General features: G+C 36.3%; 1 protein-coding gene across 1 annotated transcript in view; it reads right to left on the reverse strand.

The window, feature by feature from the left end:
• DPP10 (dipeptidyl peptidase like 10) overlaps positions 1-25,025 on the reverse strand; it is a 304,433-nt gene that overhangs the window by 134,039 nt on the left and 145,369 nt on the right. The window contains exon 5 of the mRNA XM_068407227.1: positions 18,377-18,451. Coding sequence (XP_068263328.1) covers positions 18,377-18,451 — 75 coding nt within the window. The remainder of the gene's footprint in view (positions 1-18,376; positions 18,452-25,025) is intronic.

The raw sequence follows: 25,025 nt of genomic DNA on the forward strand, positions 1-25,025 counted from the left end.
ATTCAGCCGGCCATCGATCATCACCCCCAGGTCCTTTTCCACCAGGCAGCTTTCCAGCCACTCTTCCCCAAACTTGTAGTGGTGCACAGGGTTGTTGTGAACCAAGTGCAGGACCTGACACTGAGCCTTGCTGAACCTCATACAGTTGGCCTCAGCCTATTGATCCAGCCTGTCCAGATCCCTCTGCAGAGCCTTTCTACCCTCCAGCAGATCAACACTCCCGCCTAACTTGGTGTTATCTACAAACTTAGTGATGGTGCACTTGATCCCTTCATCCAGATCATTGATAAAGGTATTAAAGAGAACTGGGAAATATTAAAGAGAACTGGGATGCACAATCCCGCACTCATGACTACTCTTTCCCAGCAACTGATTTTTTTCACTTTATTCCAAAGCAGAGACTGGGTTCAAACTAGGATGAGAAAGTAGGATATCAGACAACAGAACAGTTCTCAGAGAGAACAAAAACAGTACACCAAAACCATGGCATAAATACACTTCTGTATATTCTTAAAACACTTTGAAATTCATGACTGGAAGGCACTATAGTAAATGCAGTCTTTATAAGTGATTAAATATTTAGAAAGAGAAAAGACTACTCCTAATTCTACCCGTATCTGTAGATGAACATCTCTTCTTATCCTAGATAAGATCTAGATGGCAGTTTTCAGTGTCTTCATATGGATATGTCATTTCACTATCTACACTAAAGTTTATTACTGAGTCAGCTTTGATTTCATGCTTATTTAATCTGCTTAGGTATCTTTGTGCATTTTGAATCTATTGACTGGATTCAACTCATCCTTATATAGTCTCTTTCATCCACTGCCGAAAACTGAGATGGAGGAAAAAATCCTTAGTACAGACTTCACACTACTATTTTTTACTTTCATCTTGTTTAAGCTACTGAATCCTTTCCCTTGACTAATATAGAATCACAGAATCACAGAATGGTTAAGGGTTGGAAGGGACCTCTGGAGATCATCTAGTCCAACCCCCTGCCAAAGCAGGTTCACCTAGAGCATGTTGCACAGGGTTGCGTCCAGGCGGGTTTCAACATGGTCAAGTTGAAAAGAACTTGAGGAATTTTCCTGTCTGAAATTCCCTGGAAGGGAGAGGTTCTCTTCTATGTCACTGACAACAGTGGGATAGGGCAGGAATTCACCAGACCAGAGCGCCAGAAAATTTATTCCACTACCAGAAAAGTTTGCTCACAAACATTTCTTTGTTAACTCATTTTGATGTTGAATGGTTCTGGGTGATAAATATTTTACAGTAGATGTTTTAAGGGGAAAAAAAGAAAAAAGGAAAGGTAATAGATTATAGATGAACAGTACAGAGGTAGGCCAGAGTGTTTCGTGTAAGACTGGAAATAAATGAATGCAAGTCAGTTGAAAGCAGGAAATCATCAGGGAGAAACACATCAGAGTTTGAAGATCAAAGGGATCAAATGCAATTAGACATGGAAATCTTCTCATATATCACCCAGTCCACCTACCTCATAGTATAGAATTGTTCCACTTTCATTACAGTTTTTTTTTCTTTGCATTACGTTCACACTTATGAAAGTATTTAACAATCATCTTCTATTTTTTTAAATTCTACAATTTTTTTTTTTAACTGCTGGAACTGCTGTTTGTAAACTGCATCATAACTACTGAGTAATAAGATTTAAAAAGACCTCTCCTCTATCAAATGTATCCCACTGCTATCATATGCAACACTCTCCCAGAATCTCATCCACAGACTGATCAAACTTCCCCCTCAAACTGAGTAGGTTGTTGCCTCTGCTCTGCTATTGGAAGATTGGCCCAAGACCCCACTGCTCTGCAGGTTAACATTTTTTACGTATTCTTCTACTTTGCAGTTTACATTCATGTATTTGTTCTCATGACATCACTGTCCTTTAGCACATAAAACATGTTCTTAACCCATCCTTTTATAAAACAAAGCAAGCATTTTTAGCTCTTTTTATGACACAGCACATCAACCTCCTGGATCTTTTCAGGGTCTTCCTTTACACACCTTGAGCAAAGGTCAACAAAATTGCTCAGAGAATTTTTTTAAAAGTCATGAAAAGTGTAAAATATCCAATGGAGACTAGCTGTCAGGAGAAAGACACGTTGACCCAACTATCCCTTTATTTCAGGATCTTGACTACTACTTCTGCACCCTGCTGTGCAAGGCCACATCAACTGACTTGGAGATCTCTGTACCATATTGATTTAGCACAGACGTGTGCAAAGGGTTTAGGGTAATACATATTTTTCCACCTTTCTTAAGATACTTTCATGTAATTTTCTAGTAAGCATGGATAAAGAGTGATTTCTCCTTTTTTCCATGATTGTTATTAGACCAAGCCCCCTCTAATACAGTGCTGTCATTTCATATGCTGCTCAAAAAACAATGCAAGGGAAGTGTTATTCAAGACACCTGTGTTGTTCTTATGTATGCAGAAAGCTAGCTGGCAAAGCATTTTATTCCAAAAATTTAAATGATTAAGTTGAGGATACCATTTTCTAACATGTGATGACACTTCCAAAATAAAAGCTTCTCAGTGAATTACGTTGTTCCTTTGGCATCTTGGAATTTATACCTTGTAGGGATAACACAGAAAAAAAATTATCCTGTAAATAAATGACAAACATGTCAGAAACACAAATCTCTGAGAACCTATTCACGTATAGAGTGTTCTACACATTTCTGTCAGCTAACAACAACAAAACCATTATTTTCAAACTATTTTAAAACGTACGAATGATTAGTGTATCTTTTCCAAGAGGTTTCCTTTAATTTTAGCCTCATTTTCATGGTAATGTCTAACACCAAATAGGTAAGCTTAATGAATTCTGTTTGGTATGGTATGAACAGGTTTTCTGTGACTAGCATGTGCTCTCCGTGATCCTCCGCAATCAAAGACATGACAGTTAATTATCCAGTTTCACTAAAATCATCCATAGACAACTCTTTTGAAGATGTTAGAGTAATCCCTTTAAACAATCCCTCTGAACCAAGTATTTTTGCCAGTTTGAATAACTATATAAAGTGCCATATATATGTCCAGCCATACTTTTTTTCAGTTTAGAGTAATAAAGTAGCAAGTACAACAGAGAGGAAACTTGATATGCCATTCGTGTAGTAAACTGTATCTCAAATTTACTCAATACCTCTTTAATCAACGTCCTGAACCAATTACCACTCATTATTCTTGATGCATGGTAAGAGAACACATGACCATATATCACTGTCAATGATCTTAACTTTTTATGCTAGTTTAATATACTACCATACCTACCATCTCAAGGTTAAAAAGAAAAAAAAAAAAAGGTCTCAAACATTTTGGAAAGAGATATAGGTCATGAATTTACTTTCACTTCCATTATTTAAGATAAGTAAATGTATAGATTGATAGATATGTTAGCCACTATTGGTAATAATTATCCATTTAGACTACTTTATCAGATATAAAAGAGTGGAAATGAGGACTATAAAAGAGTGGAAATGAGGACCAAATTTAGTTGCCAGCATTTGTCAACTACTGTATTCATTTTTTACTCTGCATATTATTTAAACTCATTTCTATACATAGGAACTTTTTGTAGTCTCAGACTTTTTTGATAAACCATCACAATGGCAAGCACTGTATAGGAATGTGAATGAACTGGGCTACCCTTCCAGTTCATGCCACCTAGCTGTACTTGGCATGAACAAGACCATCTGCCCAGTTCACCAGAAGATATATCCAATCTCAGTCATGTAACACCTCTGAGCCTGAGATACAACCAACAAAATGAGCAAAGTCCTCCAGTCAGGTATCTTCTCACATTTAATCACTTCCAAAGCATCTTCCAGTCTCACAGTGTAGCTAAATCATAAGAAATTGCTAAGAGACTGTGTACTGTGAATTCCTATTTTTTGCTGGAAGATGCTTACCTCACATTTCCTAAGACTGTTATGACTGATTTTCCTATAGAACTATCAAACATAAGACAAGGAATAAGGAAAGTAGATATTACTAATTTTGAGAAGAGGTAAAATAATAAAGTGGACAAAATATGGATTAAGTGAGGATTTTTTGAGATCAAGAAATATATTTGAAAAAGGAACTTTCTGTCTCAGAGAAAGAAAGAAAAGGAAGATGGAGTAAGAGAGTGCATAATCTGGGAGGGGATGGGATTAAAAACCAGAAAGTTAAAGTCTCATGAACACTAAACAAGATAGAGGAAAGAGAGGCAAGAAGAGAAAAGCCAGAGAAGTGGAAAAGGAAAAAAAGGAGGGGTGAGATTTCTCAGATAGCGTGGTATTAAAAGGTTCTGATTATGGAATCATGCACAGAAAAAAAGCACAGAAATCAAGCAAGAATTTGTGAATGCTTCCTGGCAGAACATACCAACAAATTACTAGGATAAATGCAAATACCAGGAAGCTTAAGACTATTAAGATATATAGTAAAAAGAAGAGTTAAGAATGACATACCATGGGATATCAGTAACAGCGAAGAGAGTGGAAGAGAAGAGCAATCTGTTCCTTACTGTGGCGCTGGCTGGTTCTGTGTTTCTCCCCATTCATTTGCTTGTCACATTTACAACAAGTTCTAAAATCCCATTTCACTGTAAGTTTGCAAAAATTACTGGAACACTAATATAAGCAAAAACACCCAAATAGACAGCCTTTTCCTGTTGTTGTTCTATTTTTGGAATACTATACAAACAGAACATAAATTGCAGTGAGCTACAATAACTTTAATACCAAGCTCATCTTTAGATTTTTTAGTTTCCTAGCAGTGTTCACTTTATGATAATTTTAATTTCATCTGAGATACTGAAAAAAGAAATTATGGCCAAAGCAGATGGCTGCTCTAATGAATACCACAGCTGAGAGTCACAGTGAAATTCTGCTCATGAGAAGTACTATTAATATAAAGGTTTCCTTTCTCAGCTTGGTAGTCTGCCCTTTTTAGGGAGGACTGTTTTTTTACATGTCTCAAGGTGCTGCAAACCAAACTTCTAATTTAATCGCTATATTTTTATTTTATGTGTATATATATTACCTTAATTGTTTTTAAGCTTCCTATATTGAAGTCTTACCAACCATCCACTCCAAATGCTCCTGATCTTTTAACGAACTGAATAATTAGGCCTAATAATACATCATGAAATAGCCAAGAAGTTTTCCATTAAAGCGTCCAACTGAGCTTTTTTTAATATTCAAAAATTTTTAATAAAATATGGATATATTTCTAACAGAGAACAACTTTCCTGTATCATTTAAAATACAAAAAAATACGTATATAAATATATAATATATTCAAATTTAAAAACACTTTTGTAGGACTCTTGAGAGGTATGACTCATGAATGCTTTCATGTCACTTGCGGGTCTCTGAACGAAAGCTACCACACACAACATTATTATGATCAGAGTAATATGTTTTTTCCACATCATTGAGACTTCAAAAACTCAAGTACAGCATTACAGGATCATATGTGGGTTGAGACTGAGGCATATGGGAAAAAGAACCATCAGCTCAAAAATAAGACTAAGTTCTCTAACATTAATACAAAAGCCTTATTTAACTTAAAAGATACGAGATCAGGTTACAGAAAAATTAAATAATAGCCATACAATCCCTACTAAAATGTAAGTACCATTTCAATTTGCTAATTTAAGTCTAACTACAGTATATTCACACTATTTCAAGTAAGTTCTTCAACCATTATGGTAACCTGAGCCTTCCTGGTACAAAGCCAGGTTAAGATAGCACTACGTTTTTCAAGAAAAGACTCTTCAGCTTTGACCAACATTCACAGACATCATTATATGACAAATATAAACCTCACAGCGAAGTGTAAAGGCCTATATGGTAAACTATTTACGCAATCCACTATCTGAAAGAAGCCTCCAAAAAAAGGTTACATTAGTACCAATGATCTGCCCTTAACCTCAAGGACATATTGATGAGCTAAAAGCACATTTAACACCATGTCCTTTAAGATGTTCATTATACTGCTGTACCAAAACTTCCATTACTGTTAGTGTTGCTGACTCAAGAAGACATCTGAGACAAAAATAATAGCAAGGGTATGGTGTGCTAGAGAGACACAAAGTTACTTCTGCCAGCTTGATCTTCTGTATCTTACTGAGGACTCAAAATCAAAGGGTTAAAGGAAACTGAAAGAAGTGAGATGTATCTTTAGAACACACGAGGACTACATGATATCAGTAAGCACTATAGCTAGTAGGTCCATTGCAGCTGCAAATTATCTAAATGTATAAACAAATAAACATCAAGGTATATAACAGTTTATGTTACTAATTGATACGGCATGAAAACAAGAAGAGTTTTTCCACATGCAAACCTTTCCTCAGCTGATCTAATACAACGTATACCCTCTTTCTACTAACCTTCCTCCAAGCTAAGTTTAGAAAAAGGTGAATTTTTGCAGGAATAAACAATATAAAGTCATAAATCCTCCATCAGAACTTGAACGGGAATTCAAGCTGTTGAGCAGAATTTGTTAGATCACAGTTTCAGACACAGCCATCCCCAGGGACAGTACAGAGACAAGCAATTATTATAGGAAACGCTGAGATTCAGATGTGCTTAGCACAGAGTATCTGTTACTGATTTTCTCTACTCTGCAAGTCTGGCCAGCACAGCCGATGAAGACCAGGGAGGGATGCAAAGGTCCTGTGCATATTCTAATTACTCCTTGATCATAAATCCCAAAGACAGAACAGCTGATGTGAATAGGAGTGGTACCAATCCAATCCCAACTCCCCATGAGGAAGAAGCAGAAAAATAAACTTGCTCTTACTCCCCTACTCAGCCTCAGTTTTAAACGTGTTAACCACAGCATGTTCACATATGTGTCAGCACAAACAATGAAGGAAGGGTCTTAAAAGAAACCACAGACAGATGAAGTTGACAGTGACAAGAACTTGAATCAATTCTTGTCTCAGCATCCACAAGAAGCAGCTGAAGGTCACATTCAGGAAGCTTTCCACTAGAGGAAAATATAGTTCTAAAATATCTTTAAGATAATGACACTGAAGACAGCAATTAGAACCACTACAAGCTGACAGTGCATCAGAGCCAAGTTAATTGCACCCAAAATGCTACAATAACAATGATGATAGTGAGCTGTCAAAATTCTCTATCATGGCTGTCCCTCCAGAGAGGGAACACCATGGGAAGTAAGATGACTAATGTTCACAAAGGTGCAAACAACCTAGAGAACTAAAGGCTGACTTACAGCACAGATGAGCCTCTGAAAACATCGATAAATCTATCCTCTACAAGATCCTGCTGAAAATCCTAGCAGCACGCTGCCTTATTCATTGTTCACTTGGCTGTTGCTGTCGCACTATGGAGATTACTTCATTATGTTTGTGTGATAGGTAGACAAGACCTGATCCAAAAGTCCATTTTAAAGTCAATGGGAAAAGTTCCACTGACTTTAATGGCATTTTCATCAAGTTCAGAAGCGATAAGCACTTTAGGTGCCTGTTAGATAAAGGTTGCTACTTAAATATAAAGTTAATTATATTACCTGCACATTGGAAGTGAAAGATTGTGGAAGAAAATCAAATTCTGATGTGTTTGCACTGGTTCTCTGAAATACAAGTAGCTTTGGAGCTCCCACGGCACAGAATACTCTCCAGCTTCAAGATCATTTTTGTATGGGCATTTGGGAAGAGCAAATATTCTCTATGGGACAGCTTTTAAACATCTTTACTCATGTTCTGGACCATTTGCCATTACTACAGGTTGTCCTTACCACAGGTACTGACACGTGAACTTGTATTTGGAGTGACTCATTTTTTCCAAGAAGGTGCTAGGATTTTAAGATTTTAACCTACTTGTTTTTTTTCTGCTTATGAAAACAAGCAAACAAAAAAAAGCCAACACCCCCCCACCCAAGCAATTGGAGTGAATGCACAATACAAAAAGTCTCTCCTTCAAGACTAAACACATTTCTTGATTAAGAATGTTAGCTACACTTGTAGTTTGTGTATTAGATTCTTCTGACCAGGAGCTTGCAATTTGGAATTAAAAAGCAGTTGCAACTCTTACCCGCTGTTGTGATTCTTTTTATGTCACTAATTTTTTTCCAACTTGTCTATTTTAAGCAAAATTTAATTATTATTCAATGTGCACTGCTGATAGAGACAGAATTATGCAGAATAACTGAAAAAGCAGATTTATTTTTTTCCCCTCTCACATTTTAGAATAATTGGTTTCCAGATCTGGCCAGCCTGTTTGACTATTTATAATAAGAAGTAACTGTGAACGTTCAGTCAGAGCTTAGTTTTTTCCTTCAACTGATTTTCCTCATTTTGCAGAACACGCACATTTCAGAACTTCTTCCAACCAAATCTGATTGCTGCAGTGAGAATTTTATCCATTCATGCATCTGGAGAGGATGAGATTTCTCATATACACTAAGGTATAGAAACATTTGGAAATTAAGAATCTAAGTGAACATAAAAGAAAAGGATGAATAAAACTATAGAGAACGGTTTAAGGAATATTTATGTATTATTTGGCACTTCACAAAACTGGACAGTTGAGTGGACATTTAACATTTCTTTTATTTCTTGGGAACTGTTCCAGAAAATAAAGATTATTTTTTTTTTTTAATCTTGGAAATCTTTATCTGAAGGGGGAATACTATTGACATGATAATACTAACTCACAGACTCAGCCAGGGTGAAAGGATCTTAGAAAGTCACTAGTCCAACTTCCTGCACAAAGCAGGATCAACACTGAATCCAGAGCAGGTGGCCCTGGACCAGGGCTTGGTCCAGCTGGGTCCTGAAAGTGCAAAGCCTCTCTGGGTAAAGTTTAATTATGCTTGATTGCATTTAACAAATGAAATAAGATATGCATATAATGTCTGGGGGGTTGATTTCAAGATAGCATCACAACAGACTTCAGTCGAAAGACATATGTCAACACTGAGAAAACTAGAGAAGTATTAACTTTTTTGTTTTGCATATGCTTTTACTTTGTCTATTATTCAAATTCTAGGTTATTTCAAAATAAATATTTCAATCTCTATTTATTTAAATATATGTATATACTTATATTTATGCATATTTAAACACATCCTTATATATATTTAAAATATGAAAAACAGCACAGCTCCTCTACACAGAGATTTGGTTTAGCTTTTTTAAAGATATTAAAAAAAACCCCCTAGTATCTCTGCTATTAATGTGACTTCAACCACATGCTAGCACATCAATCAACATTGTGGAATAACTCTGCCTCTTAATTTCTATTTTAGAAATTATTTTTAACAGTCAAAGACAAAATATCTCAAAAATGAAAACTCTGGGCTCCTAGACTGTGCTTAAGCATTCTATTTCATATATCAAATGTCTCTGAAATATTTTTTTTTTCAGCAAATGTTGTTGCATTTAGAAAAAAAAGGAAACTCACTAAGTCATCCCTAGTTTGTAAATCTAATTCATAACACTGCAGCCAAAGGAAGGTGTTAATTTGTTTTGGTATAAAATTCACGACCACTAACAACATATACTAGTCTGGCTGCAAGACTAAAACACTGAATGTGCGATCAATGACTACTTTAAGATTAAGTGACCAGTTGGGATTACATTCATCAATACTAATGGTATCTTATTTAAAAGTTTAATGAGAAAGCTATAATGCATATCACATTTCTCAGTGAGATACATTATTATTGAATTTCAGATAGAGGATATTATGAAAAATGAAATAAAAGCAAAAAAACCCCATTGTTTAAAATGGATTTTCTAATTGTATTGAACACATGAACTGGACTTCAGGCATTTGTTAAGAGGGCTATTCTTTAATGTCCTGGTTTGGCCTAAACCAGGCCGATTTTCCTTTCAGTGATTTTTGCTTTCAGCTAAGTCTCCTCTAATTCAATCTTGCTTATGTTCAGTACCTACAGGAAGAGTATGTCTAAGAACTGAAATGAGTCATTATGGAACATAGTGATATCTACATCATAAAGAACATACATGGCATTTTCAGTAAAATGTTTTAACATAATGGGTCAGTCAGATCCATGAAGTGATTTTGCTCCTCAGAAGTCATTTATTCACTGTATTTGAAGACGTGAGCCAGCGCTTGTATTTGAGAAATCAATAAGTGTAGTAGTTGAACTAACAATGATTCATGCTCAGGGTAAAACCTGTCAAAACTGAGAGATGTGTAAAATATTATTCTAATCCATATTCTTTTGGTAGCAAGGAAGGCAGCTATTATTTCTTGGGAGCATGGAACAAAGAATTTTTTAAAAAAGATGGGTGTACCAGTTGGCTCTAGTTGCTTGTGGTGAACTCTTGCAGATCTTAATCCAAATTAAGGCTCTGTTCAGCTTTGCCAGCCTCTAACAGCTACTAATACGGTCTCCAATTAGGACTCCTAACAGTCCTCGCCCTGTTATTTATTCAGGCTCTCCTTGGGTTCTTTTTAATTCTTTTTTTAAAAAAAACAACAACTTATTTTTCCATTCAGCATTGCTGAGGAAGACTTATTCTCACAGATATTTTATAAAAATGTCACCAGTACCTCATCTACAAAAATACACACATTACAATATAATTGTAAAACCAGCTTTCAGTTGTACACTATTTCTGGTAACATCATTAGTACATACAACAGATTATAGCAAGAGATAAGTGGAATTTAAAAAAACCCACCTTTTAAACACAGTGCTTTTTTGTCTATGGGCTGTGATGGACAAACCCTTTACTTACAATGGACATTTCTGGGACATTTCTGTGTATTATCAATGCACAGAAGAGAAATAGGGAGGAAGTGATAGGGTTGGCAGTTTCACAGCAGAAACTAGAACTTATGCTGTGTAAAATAAATTGTTCATAGATTAAGGGAGCTGCTGACTTAAATAGTGTAATATTGCCTATTTATACAGCATTAGCACACAGGGACTCCAGTCCCCATGGATCATTATGTGATGTAGGAATACGACCATGGGAAAATCACAGCTATATTAAGACTGAGTTTCTAAACTGCTGGATCTTGGAAACTCAGCTGGACACTACTTAAGTCTTCCTGAAATAACAGTATTCATACTTGATAAGAATGACAATATTATTGAAAATAAATAGTTTTTCTGTCAATAAACATTTTGTTTGAAAAGCTAAATGCCCTAGAATCCATTTTTACTGAACAATAGCAAAGCACAATGTTCTTTTTTCAATGCCGTCTTTGAACAAGAAGTTGAAAACACAAATCCTGATTTTTTTAAACTCTGGCAATTCTGAATGAGAAAAAAAAAGCCATCTTCTACGTAAATTAGAATTTTTATTTATTTATTTTGTTTACGTATGAAACTTGAAGTTGAACAGCAATCCTGTAAGTGTAAATGGAACAGAGAGACCCAGTAGGTTATTTTAAAAGCAGCAACACCTTGTCTCATCTGGTGGTTTCCTATGAAGAGTGGAGGGATGATTTTTTTTTTTTTTCAGCTGTTACACAAGGCTGAACTTGCATATATGAATCAATGCATTAGCTGATGAAATCAAGTACTTTCTAGAAGAAATAAAAAAAAACCCTTCTGCAAAATAGGTAAGTGGATGCATATGGACATGTATGTGACATGATAGCTTCCATATTAGAGTAAAAAAAACAGTGGAAGCATCTAAATAGTACCTCGGTTTCCCTACCTTTTTAGTTCAGAATTTTTTTTAAAGGAAGAAATTGTGACAGTCCACCCCCTGTTCTGCAGGTGTTCATAGTAACGCCCTGGCAGAGAGCAGCCCCATCATCCCATCACAAATATGCCAATGATATAAATACAATAATACATATATAAAGACAAATAATGCAAAAGATATGCAGATACTCCAGGTATAACTCTGCTATGCCTAATAAGTAGGAAGCTAGTGAGGTGTCTGATGAATTGAATTCAAGTACTTAGAGGACTGCAATTCAACATGGATGAAATGACGAAAGGCTGTTTATCAGACAAATGCTAAACAAACATAAGTGCCCATGATTCTCAGTATAAAACACACCCTTTCTATTTTCCCCATCTTCTATTTATGCGAACTGGTGGTTATGATGTTTTGCCACATAATTTAGAGGAAACCTTGGACAGAAGTGGGACACTATGTACTCGTACAAATACTCACTCCTATGGGATAATTCATGATAGCACATAGTGTGACCAAATTAATTTTGCCAGATTTTACTACGAAGCATATCATCTCCTCAAGCAAAGACCTCATCTTTTTATATCTTTAAAATGCCTTACATATCTCTAGAGCTATATAAAATAAAGTCAAATATATGTAATAGATGCCAAGATCACTGACAGCTTTTATGTTAAAAAATTCTGATCTATCCAGCTAAAACTTCAACTCAAAGTTAAACAACAGCCTTTAAAAGCGGAAAATTTGAGCAGCCCACTTTCATGAATTGCTCAATATCTGACCTCTTAAAACATCTAATCTTGTCATACCTAAGAGAGGAACAAAATATACCACAAAAATATTTGCAAGAAATAACTTTTGGGGGTGGATCTCACTTAAAATTCCCTTCTTATTTTTTTCTCACTGCCCTAAAACTGATAAAAATTGATCTTTCCTGTTCTTGATGAGACATAAAGATGAATGGGAAAGTCGTGTCTGGATCAACTTTTATTTATGATCTCGTAAGTTCAGGAGTATGCACATGCATGATTTGCTTCTGGACTCATCTCAAAATGAACAAATGATAGATGAAAGATCACCCTGAGGACCTAAGGAAATACACATGAAAAACAGGTTTATCTAAAGCAGCATGCATTTCTGGAGGAAAAAGTTCATAGTGTGAACTTTGTATCAGATCTTTACTTCATAGACAGCGCTACATAAAATATTGTTGTCCAGATCAGTGATGATTTAAGAAGTCTTTTGTTATTCTTTTGTACGGAATAATCCTGTTGAGAAAATATTGTTTCCATGTGTTAGAAGACACATTTCATTTAATCTTTGTTATGTATGTTTCCAACCATTAGCTGGTACTCCAGATAATGCTCTTCCAAGTCAGATTTTCATAAGCACTGTATAAACTATCCTTGGAAAACACCTGCCCACGTTAACACCAAACAGTGTCTTGATTAAAAATAAGACATAATGAAAGGTAATTTCTTTATCCTTTAATTTTTGCAGAATAAAAATCCAATAATTAATTTCACTGACCAAGAAGATTACTGACAATTGAACATTTAATTTCCACCTAATTGGTAGAAAGATAATCTCCTAATGCAGAAGAGATAATCATAATTTAAGACTTCATTGAGTTTTTCTCCTCATGGATTCTTCTAATCTGCAGAGAAACTCCTGAAGATCTTTTCAGTGCACTCAAGTAAGCCAGTATCAGAGGCAATCTCTAAAAGCTTGATGAGCGTGTCACTTATTGCCGTTCACCCTTCATTCGCTGTAGACCATGGTCAGTACTCCCTATCATTATCCTCTAAAAACAGATATTACAGAAGCAAAGTGATGACAGGCATCAGGACACAGCAGATAAGTAACTTCTTTCTCTTGGGCTTTCTTTGCTTCAGACACTGTGTTGGACTCTCGTCTCTACTTCAATACGTTAAAACTATAAATATTCAGAAATATTTTTCATTCCTACTGAATGAGTGATGTTTAGATCTAAAACTATTTTTCTCCTACCTTTCTGAAGAGGATTGAATTATTCTTCATCCTGTTCTTACCATAAGAACTATTAAAAGCTATTTTCACAGTGCTTTAAGCTAAATATATTGTTTTATTAAAATTCTCTAGCTAAAAATGATTAAAGTTGGAAGCCCTAATTCAGGAAGACGTTTCCTTTTCAGAGAGTGTATAAATGCTTATGCTTCTAAACTAGAGCTCAACTTCAATACGCACAAATCTGAGCCAAGAGCTAGAAAAACCCGCACATAATTCATCTTGCATTGAAAGCAGAAAATGATGCATTAGTAATAGTAAAGAGAATAAAGTAGGAAAAAATCCTGAAAGTTGGTATTCAAAAGGGATTTGAAAGCAGGGAGAAGGAAAGGACAGTTCATAGGGAAAAACCAAAATCACAAGGAAGGGATTATTACATCAAGTGAGGAAAAAAAAGGGTACTTATAAAGAAAAAGAGGAGCTGATCTCATTTACTTTCTCACTTGCTGTTCTGTGGCATATTATATTCTAGCAAAAGCATGACGAGAAGATGCCTGTGATGTCTGAGCAAAAAACCCACTAATATCCAGAACAAAGCTTATTTTCATTTCATGTGGACTCCAGGGACAACTCGCAAGGTATAATATAACCTTCTGCTGAGGGACACCGAAGTTCCCCAACAGTAAAAGAATTTCTTAGGACCTCAGTGCTCACTGCACTGCAAATTGCAAATTCACTGCCCCATTCTTTACCATTAATGCAAGAACAGAGTGTCTGATTTCCATTTTCTAATCAAAACTATAAATCAGGTTTTGGTAGTTGTGAATAACACCGCCAGCAGAGTGAGAAAAATTTTAAATGTCATTTTAACACAGTCCTTGTTAAAAGTAATAGTGAAATAACCTTTCCTCTGGAAATCTCAACTGGCTTAGATGTTCTGCCTCTCAGAGCATCACATTCTTTGCTCATACCTTGACAATCTTCAAAGGAAAATCAAAATCAAAAAGATATACAGCATTGCCAAACTGTCCCCTCTCTGCATACAATACGTACAATGGTCTCCCTGCTGCTGTGTTCACACTGCCACAGAAAAATCAGGATGGCAGGACATTCAGCAACAATGTATGTTTTCATTTCTCAAATTAGTTCCTACTTACTGATCTGTTGCCTTGCAAAATGAGACTTTTTCAGTGATGCCAACCAAATTACGGTGAGTGACAGAAAGGAAGCCTGAACTACACACAGTTGATCCACGCAAGTTTTGGAAAAGTCAAAAAACTTGGAGAACTGATGAAAGCATTTCAGAAGTGTGGAGAACTATGGAGTACTGCAGCAAAGAACACACGGAGAGCACCTCTAAAATTGCCACAGCCTTCTGTTAAAACAGAAAAAGCCAGACAGCCACAGTGCTTATGCCAGTAACACTGGCATATATTCTGTGACCTGTTATTATATAGATGGAAGGAATTCTATGTCCAGAAATCAATTTACACCACTTTGAATTCCTTAGAAAAGGAATCTTCTTCCATATGAAGTCTATAGAGCTACACAAAAACAGCTGCTATGCCACATTAAACAGTTTTGTTCCTTCTGTCAAGCATGATTTAAATGATTCATTGAATTATTACTTTTGTATTCAAAGATGGCTTGCAGATTTATGTCCCGTTATGCATAGAGGACATTCTTAATTGTGCTGAAACAACTGCAAATTTAATTAAAGTTTGCAATTCCAGACATAAAGTAAAGAAAATGCTGACAACAGTAAAATAATTATTCAACTATTCAACTCAACATTTATTTTTAATCCAAACATCAAAATAACCTTGTTTCTAATTACAATTTCATGACAAAATGTCTTGAAGAAACATTTGTCTATTCTTCTCCAATCTGTTCAGCTGAAACACACTAGCTTATTTATAAAACTGTTGATTAATAAATCTGTTCCAGCTGTATTACTGTATGTTACAAAGAACGCAGATTAATGTACATAAACAACCACTGTAATTTTAAGAACCCAAAGCCTTGACAGTTAGCAAAAGCAGAAATCCCATCAGATACATTACAGTGCAATTATACTCCTAAATCTTAACAAAGAAGGAAAATTAAGGGGCAAACATAGGTAGTAAAGTCCAGGGGTCTGTGGCAATTTACAGCAGATGGAGAGATCAACTAAATGCTCACAACAAGTTATTTGCAGTTCCTTGTACTGGGTATTATTAAAGACTCAAGCATTTGTTGCAACACACAACAATAAGCAAATCCTCAGTTTCATAAAAAGTTACACTCAAATGAGATACAAAGAAAGAATCTGGCCTGATTCTACTGAAACTAATCTGAAAAACTCCCAATTAAGTTATGCCATTTAATATCAATTCCAATTTTATAGGCAATAAATCTTATAGTTAACAGCTGGGGGAAGGAGTAAGGCAGACAGGTGGATTTCCTCTCATCCAGACTTATTGAGGAGAGAAGGCGAAGGAAGAATGAACGCTAATTTAACCCTTCATGTTATTAGGAAGCATTAGTTATGCAGAAATAAAGAGGCTTTCCAAGCCATTGCATACCTTTTCCCCACCAGATTTTGAGAAAACAGAAGTGCCTCACCAGCCTAACAAATATCCCAAGAATCAGAAAATTTAGAGGAAAAAAGGCTTTTTACCACATATTCACAATAAATTTTTTTGTAACTTCTGAAAGAACTGGCTTACACTCTTTTTGGTCATTTTCCCTTCCATCCTAAGGAACAGGTTCTTCTCAGGAGGGAACAGACTTCAACAGCATTATTATTATTTACATCAACTGAGGATCTGGCTGACAATATCCAGCTATTAGCCAACTTTAGCACCGTCACCACTAGCTCTAGAGGACGCAACAATCACCGTATGCTGCTGGTTTGAAAGCCATGAGCCCAGCTGGAGCACTCAAAGAGTAAGCATCACAAGCCTCATCCAAAGCCATCCAGGACTACCACCACAAACTGCTGCCAAACCCTGTTCATTTCTCATTTTAATTACTTTTTGTCCATATACCTGAGCAAAGGAAATGATGCAAAATGTAAATGCTGCAAACCTCACCCCTCTAAGTAACTACCAGCAACTGGACTGTCGAAGGAAAAGTTTCTTTTTGCAACAAAACCAAGAATGAAATACAGAAGGAGAGTTCTCCTGAAAAGTGATATATTCAGCAGGTATTGAGAGCAATTTGCATGTCAATAGACCACTTTTACTGTGGGGCAGGGATTCATCCCTGATGTTACTACATTTAGATGTAATAAAGTGTGACGGATATTTTCATGTTTTCCTGTATTTCTACATCAGATATATATGCAACTACTAAGAAAAGCCCAAGCAAACCAACCCATCCAAAATGAAAATTTCAATACATCAAATGAGGAAATTAAGTCAGTATAAGGGATTATCAAACTCTCTCACACAAAAAGAAGCAATCAAGAAGGGAAACAGCAAGGAGCAAATATTTTTCAGACAGGAATAAAACTGGAACCCTCTACAACAAAAACACTGAACTGAACAACAGCAGCTCTTTCCTGGTTTATTGGTCAACACATACCATAAAAAGAGCTTGATCTAGAATCCACTAGAATTGGTAGTAGAAAACCTACTTGGATCTAGTCCCAAGTAAACAAAACATTTTAGATCAACACGTTTAGAATATTTCAGATCAGCTTTCAGCACATTTTCCAATTTGCAGATATAAATTAAAGCTGCAGCTATACAGATCAATACACCAATATTACCAGGAGGCCGAAAAGGTTTGTATACTGACCTGGAAATGAGTATTTTATTGTTCTAAGAATTTCAATCCACAACACACAGCTATTGTATTATCAGTTACCAACACAAAACAATAAGTAAACTACTATACTGTAGTATAATGTGATAAATAATAGTAATCTTTTCTCATTTCTGAACATTGATTTCTGATATTAAGGTCACAAGTATTAACAGGTATTTGTAAATTTTACTGTTCCATAATAAATAAAAAAACCCAAAACAACCCAAACTTGCTTGAATGACCACTGAGTCCATCAGTCCAGAACTATTCTGTAATGAATAACAGTTCATATTATAATAGCACTTTTTATACAAACGCCAATATGCACAGAGGAAATTCATAAAACTATTTTTATTTTTGTTTCTGTTCAAAGATTTGTATTAGAAAACTCTATACGGTATTATTATTTGAAACTCTTTCTGACAACATAATAGCATACAAAATCTCTAGATACTAGGAGAAACAAAGAATACACTGCATTACATGGTCCAAGAGACTTTTAGACTATCAGGTTTCAGACCGCTGAAGCCAACAATAAAACTTCCATGACATGAATCAGCCTAGATTTTTTTAGTATAGTTCATAAATGACACGTACAGCTGTTTAGAACAGAAAGGAATATAAAAATATAGGCTTTCACATAATCAGTTAGTAACAGAACAGATTAAGGGTTACAAAACCTCTACTACTTAAACCAGCATGACATTTCAGAGGAGCTGTGGCAATTTGCCTCAACTGAGAACCCTGCAGTATTTCTGTACACACTTAAATACATACTTCACTATCATTCATCAGAAGGTGTTGGGAAGAGAAATCAAATACATTAATCATATTATATTATGTGGAATTGCAGATGAAATATACAAAAGAACAAGGGTTTCAGAGTTTTAATTTAGAGGCTCTTTGGTTATGAATAGTTGGCTTACCTGTTTAACATCATAAGCAAGAAGAACAAATTTTAAGTCTGGGGAAACCGAGTATCTTGATGCTTTGAATGTTACCTAAAATGAAGTAACAATAAAAGTGAGTTTGCAATAAGAAGGACCATTTTTTCCAAATTTTCTTACAGTTAATTTAAGATCTTCCCATTCATAAGACAGGTTTGGTTTAGAACACCTACGTAATTTTCACAAAAGAAGGACTCATATTTCTTAGTCCAATCTGCTGGTATCAGTAAAATGGCAACAGATGAATCTGGCTTCGAGACTAAATACAAATTAGAGAAGCTGATGAGTTTTTTATCATGATTGCAAGCACTAAGCTCAAGGATAACAACTATAACCAGTTCATTTACAGAGGACGAAGGAAGACACTTTGGTTGGTGTGCACCTCAGGAATGATTATAAGGGAGATTCATCACTAGGTTAGGCTTAAAAGTAACATACAAGAAAAAGAATAGGTGTGCACTATGTCAGTACGGTTTTTCTCTAACGCCAAGTACATAAATATTTTGCAAGACAATTGCACTAAAGAATAACTCTTTCTTATAAGAAAGAAAATGCTTAGTGGAGAGTAGAGTGAAACATAAGGTAGTATTATAAAACTAATATTGCTTTCTATCTATCCAAGACTACATGACACCCAATTGAATTCAGGGCTGTAATTTAATCAAGGGGTAATGTTGATGTCAGAAAGAATTTAATGCATGTAATGTATGAGGAAGGTAAGAATGTGCATTAAAGGGCACCGAAGGAAATAATTTTAAATTAATCTCAAGACATCTATTTGCAGAATGAAAGGAAAAGGGTGAAGAAGTGAAAAATACAGATAAGAACAGAAAAAGTAGTACAGAAAAAATAACAGAACTGCAAAGGTACAAGATGAAAGAAAATAAATGAATAGTATGCAGAACAAGATCTATCCACTATTCAAAGGAAGGCTTTCCCTTATTTTGCTTCTTAAGCATCCTGTTCCGGTTAGCCTAATCCCACTGAACTAATGAATTCAACAGGGATTTAAGGCACACAAAAGTTAGTCTTCCAATAAACTGAGAAGATGCTATGTTTTGATATACAGATTAAACTCAGGTTCCTAGGTAATATAATTAGAATCAAGCTATCCAAAGAAATCAAAGGGAAAAAAAATTAGTTTTGAAGATAAACTGTGTATTATTTTGATGCAAGAGCATGACAATATCAAAAGTTAGAAGATAAATCTGCAGTCTTGAGGAAAGAAGAGGAAAAAAAACCCTAAAAGCATCCTTTTGTATCTACAAAGCATTCAGAACAGATTTCTACTGTGCTCAAACTAGCTTTTATGAGTTAACCATCTTTAAGCAGAGACTATGTTAATGTTAATCTATGAATAACATTCCCTTTTCTTGGCACATCACTGAAAACATTTTTAGATGTGAAATTTCTCTGCTTTCTAGCCGTTTAGTAATTACTGCCCCACTACCTCAGTCTTCAGCAATATAGAACCCAGGCAACTTTCCAAATTCCTTCTCAGGGGTTGTGGTGCTTATCATTTCATGCATTTAGTAAGAATCTTCAGTCACCGATTATGCCACCACAAAAGTAATGATGCACTTAATGCAAACACCGGAGTAGCTCAGCTGCGAACTATTGGCAGTTTGAGGCAACACCAGCAAGAGCTACTCGCACATTCTATATCCAAGTATAGAGTCTTGTGGATTTGGGATTTAAAATCATTTGAATCCTACTGAAGATTCTGACCTTGTTCATTCAGCTTGCACTCACCTGCAAAATTCTGTTTGCCTCCAGAAATGCCTCAGACATATGGTGTATGTGCAATGCCAATAAGCTATAATCTCTTGATTGCAGGTAATGGTTTTGGCAAAATAGTTTTCTTTTTGTTGGTATAATGGCATTATTCTTGTTAAAAGGAGCATAAAGCTGTTTCATACTTTTTAATGTATCACTTATGAAACAATAAAATAAAAATGAGAACAGCAGAAATCATCTGTTCTTTACTAAAGCTGATAGCAATGTTGATTTCTTAATTTTCTGAATTCTTTTTTTTTGAATTATCATAAAAACATAATTAGCCTATTTTTTTAAAGTTGGATTTACAATCAAGCCTTTAAGGAAATATACATTTAATTCTAATAGAATTTCAGAGAAATTTAAATGACTTAAAGTCACTTCAAGTGATTTAAATTTCCATAGAGGTCTGTTTTGGGGTGTTTTTGATAAAGACAAGCACAATTTTGGCAATAAATTCAGAAACTGTCTACTTGTGTGTGCAGAAAAAGCCCTTCTAGGTTAACAACAGGAAAAAAAAATTTAAAAATCACCTGACTTATTCCTCCTGCCTAACATGGCTTGTATGCTCACAATCTGTGAGTTCACTAAAACAAAAGACAGATTTTGTTTTTTCACCATATACGTTATCTCAGGTATTTCATCAACCAACAGATGCCTGACTCCATAACTGAAGAGGTAAGATCAGCTGGTGATGGGCTTAAAAGAAAGTTTCAGTCCCTGCTCTAGGAGGTGAGATGTATGCCACTCAAGCCCTTGGGAGATTGTCTATTGGGACATTCACTACAGGGATTAGATATATTTATTCATCAAAAAGAAGTGAAGACTCTGATCCCACAGGTTTGTTCTCTTCTCAGAACACATTTTTGAGTTTTAAAGAAAGTGTTGAAAAATATCATATTGGAAACATTGGGAATTAAAAACCTCAGGTGTCTTGTTATCAAAAATGTGGAGGATGCTTGTTCCGCTATCATGTCTGTATATCTGCAACTTTTCAAGCTTCTTGCTTTGTCAGGAGCTGTTGAGCCTTCGTTCAGGAAGACAGACCTAAATGCTGGCCCGTATGACTACGCCTCTATGGTTTAGCTGTGCTTGATCTCTAAGAAATGTAGCTCTGGACAAATAAGCTCTGAAAGAGAGAGAAATATAGCTGGCTAATTAGGCACCGTCCCTGCATGCAGAATCAGGGCTTGTCTCCCTCTGCATCACTGCACAGTATCAGCTAGTTAGGAGACGGGGGGTAATTCAACAGGGTGCTGCACAGTGCACCCTGTATACACCCTCATCCCCTTTCCACATCACAACAGAGGAAAGGCAGAAGAGAAGGAAAAAGGGAAGGTAATTTCCTTATGTCCCTAATATTTGACAGTTCTACCTAGCCACATCAAGACTTAAAATCCCTATGAAAACCATCAGCTGTATGCAACCAGAAAACACTTTGACTAGATAAACTGCTGTTTTTGTGAATTTTAATGACTATAACACTTAAATCAGTGCCTTATTCATAGTCTTTCAAAAATATGCTATAAAGCACAGAGATGGAAGTTGCCTATAATATAGTCTAGCCCAGAGGTGTAAGAACGTATCTTTAACATGTCACACACTTTATAGTACTCTGTTTTCATAGTTTCAGTTGGATAGTTTCAAGTTAAATAATACATCACAGTTAAAATTGATTAGAGGAAATTTTCACTTTTGTGGAGTTCACTCTGTTGTTGTTGGGTTTTTCCTTTAGTTTTATCCCTTCTTCTGTTTCAGTTTCTTGTACTTCTGCTTTTCCCAGAAACTTATATCTTCCACCCTCCTATTACTACCCTTCTCCAATTACTGTTTAGTGCTCACTTTACACATATTTAGGCTTTAAAAATTTTTGTTATTCATCCAGGATAAAATATTTCAAGACCTCTAGAATGTTACTCTAAAGCCTGGTGGTAATAATACTGTTTAGGAAATTATACATTTCTCTATATCACATACTTACATCTGTATCAGAATTTTAACTTAATGCTATAACTGAAGATTGATGTATGGGAGTTCATTAGCATTCACAGGTATTCAGCTCAACTTATCAGACAGGCACTGACCCTGTGGATGGGGGTCATCCTGGACAAGTGGTTCTCAAAAACACAAACTGAGTTCCCCAAACCCACCTGAAACTCCTCATGTAGTCCCAAGATATTTTCACACACATGAGGAGGTGACTGTAGGACATTAAAAAGACATGAACAGACCTGTGCAGCTCACAGGAGCCTCGCACTGTTGCCTACCCAGTAGAAAATAACCTCCAATCAGTAAATCACTAAATTTTCTCCCTCCCACTCCCCATCTTTGATATAGTTAACCCTTAACTATTTTCTATATCAAGGAATGATCTCATTAGGACTATTATTTAGAGAGGTCCCACACAGAGCTACCGTAACCTGACAGTTTGGAGTACTGTTCCCTGCATTTTGTATGTTGAAACCTCCTTCACTTGGACAAAAACCAATGGCCACCACGAAACCACAGTGACTGCAAACCCTTCCATCTGTCAGGCTTTCCCATCTCTATGCACAGTGGTGCACTGCAACAATAAACCCTAACTCATAAAAACCCCTCTACTGAAAAGGTTTTACTGAGGGGGTTATTTAACATTTAGAGGAGCATGGGAGAGCAGAGATAATGTTACAATGTTCATAACCACCTCTTTACAACATGTGCGGGTCATTAAAATGTCCAGTGTTGCAACAATTACTAATATTTATGTGGTTATATAATGTCTTTTAATGTATTTACCATTATTCACCCTTTCATTAATCTGTTACGCAAGGCTCTTAAAATACAAGCATGTAAACTACTCTTGCAATTAAATCTACATTAATAAACAAAGGAACTATAATTGCATTAAGATGCTGCACTGAGCTTCCTATCAAAAGAGGAAGGGGGTGTGGTGGTGCGGAACACAAACCAAAAAGAATATCGAAAAGAACTATCAACAAGAAGGGCTGTTTATAAACAACACTTTGATAAAACAGCACAAAACAGTCCCTGTCAAAAGCTCTGCTTGGACTAAAACTCTTATTCTCTGCCTTTGGCTGCAAGGCCTCCACAGGGTTTTCACAGATGGGCTACCACAGCCTAACCGTGATTCATGAGCCACAACTACTCCTGCTCTGCTCACCCTTCTGATGCCATCCCCTAATTAGCAGGCAGCAAGAAGTAATCCTTCTCTCTCCATCCTTGTGTAAAAGATGGTCCACAGTAATACGACAATACAACATATTCTAGGGTGTACTCCCCCGGCAAGCCCCTGGAAACAGGTTTGCAACTTAGCAAGATTTGATGGCTGCGCACCAGGAAGCAGTTTCCCCTTGAGCTTGAAAAGCATTGCGGAAAGGCACCGAAATCAAGGGGGACAGCAAGTCAGGAATTGCTGGGTTTAAGAAGAGTCCAAAGCACACAGCTGGGGGAAGCTCTTGTAAATACAAGACTCTATTACAGAGTTTCCAAACTGCAAACAATTATACTTGTATTGTTGGGCATTGCAAACAAATCAATAGCCTCTTATTTGATGATTCAAAAAATTTCCCATCATCTGCACTCAAAAGCCTTAAGGAGTCATGCTAGATTAATTTCTGACCCAGGATCCTGGACTGAGTGTTTGTTAGGGTGCACGCACGGTATCCGAATAATTCTGTATACATCCACAGAATCACAGAATCACAGGATCAATCAGGTTGGAAGAGCCCTCTGGGATCATCGAGTCCAACCATTGCCCTGACACCACCATGTCGACGAAAGCATGGCACTAAGTGCCATGTCCAGTCTTTTCTTAAACACATCCAGAGATGGTGACTCCACCACCTCCCTGGGCAGCCCATTCCAATCTCTAATAACCCTTTCTGAAAAGAAATTCTTCTTAATGTCCAACCTGAACCTCCCCTGGCGAAGCTTGAGGCTGTGTCCTCTTGTCCTATCGCTAGTTGCCTGGGAGAAGAGGCCAACTCCCACTTCACTATAACCTCCCTTCAGGTAGTTGTAGACTGCAATAAGGTCATCTCTGAGCCTCCTCTTCTCCAGTCTAAACAACCCCAGCTCCCTCAGCCATTCCTCGTAGGTCAGACCCTCCAGACCCTTCACCAGCTTGGTCGCCCTCCTCTGGACTCGCTCCAACACCTCAACATCTTTCTTGAAGTGCGGGGCACAAAAGCAGTGGAACTGAGGGCTAACAAATAATGGTCTTACTGCTTTCATAATTATTGCAGCTTTTTTTAAGAGGGAGAAATGAAGGCAAAATTCCTAAAGGCTTCTTTCAGAGGATTCAACACTTTTGGAAAGTATCATAACAGAACACATAGTCCCTACACACGTCTTCTCTCATCTCTGTGTTTGCTTTTTTCATTTTGTTTTGGATTTAGGGATTGTAAGATGGACTAGAGAGGCTGAGCTAGAAGCATGATTAGGGACCAGATGGACAACCTCCCCTGAGCAAAAGAAACCATGTGGTCCTCCATGCTCTCCTCTCCAGCTTAGCCAGGTCTTGTGGCTGGTTTATGTGTGAACTGGTAACCTGCTCTTAGTGACTTTATGTAATAGTTGATGGCGAAAGGTATAAATAAAATGCTTGTTAAACACTGAAATTACTCTAGATAAATGTGGCATAATGTTAGTTATTTTGGAGCTCTAATGTGTAACAAAGTATTGCTAAATGCTGAGAAACTGCTAGGCATGTCACTTACGGTCATGGTGATAGGCACCTCAGATGATAGAGAACATACTGTAATCACATATTGAGGCAGCATCGCAAACATCGGGATGCCACACAGTGATTAATGTCTAGGGCTTTTTTTTGGCTCCATTTAATAGAAGAATT

This window comes from Nyctibius grandis, chromosome 9, assembly GCF_013368605.1.
Source record: "Nyctibius grandis isolate bNycGra1 chromosome 9, bNycGra1.pri, whole genome shotgun sequence".
Classification (NCBI taxonomy): Eukaryota; Metazoa; Chordata; class Aves; order Nyctibiiformes; family Nyctibiidae; genus Nyctibius; species Nyctibius grandis.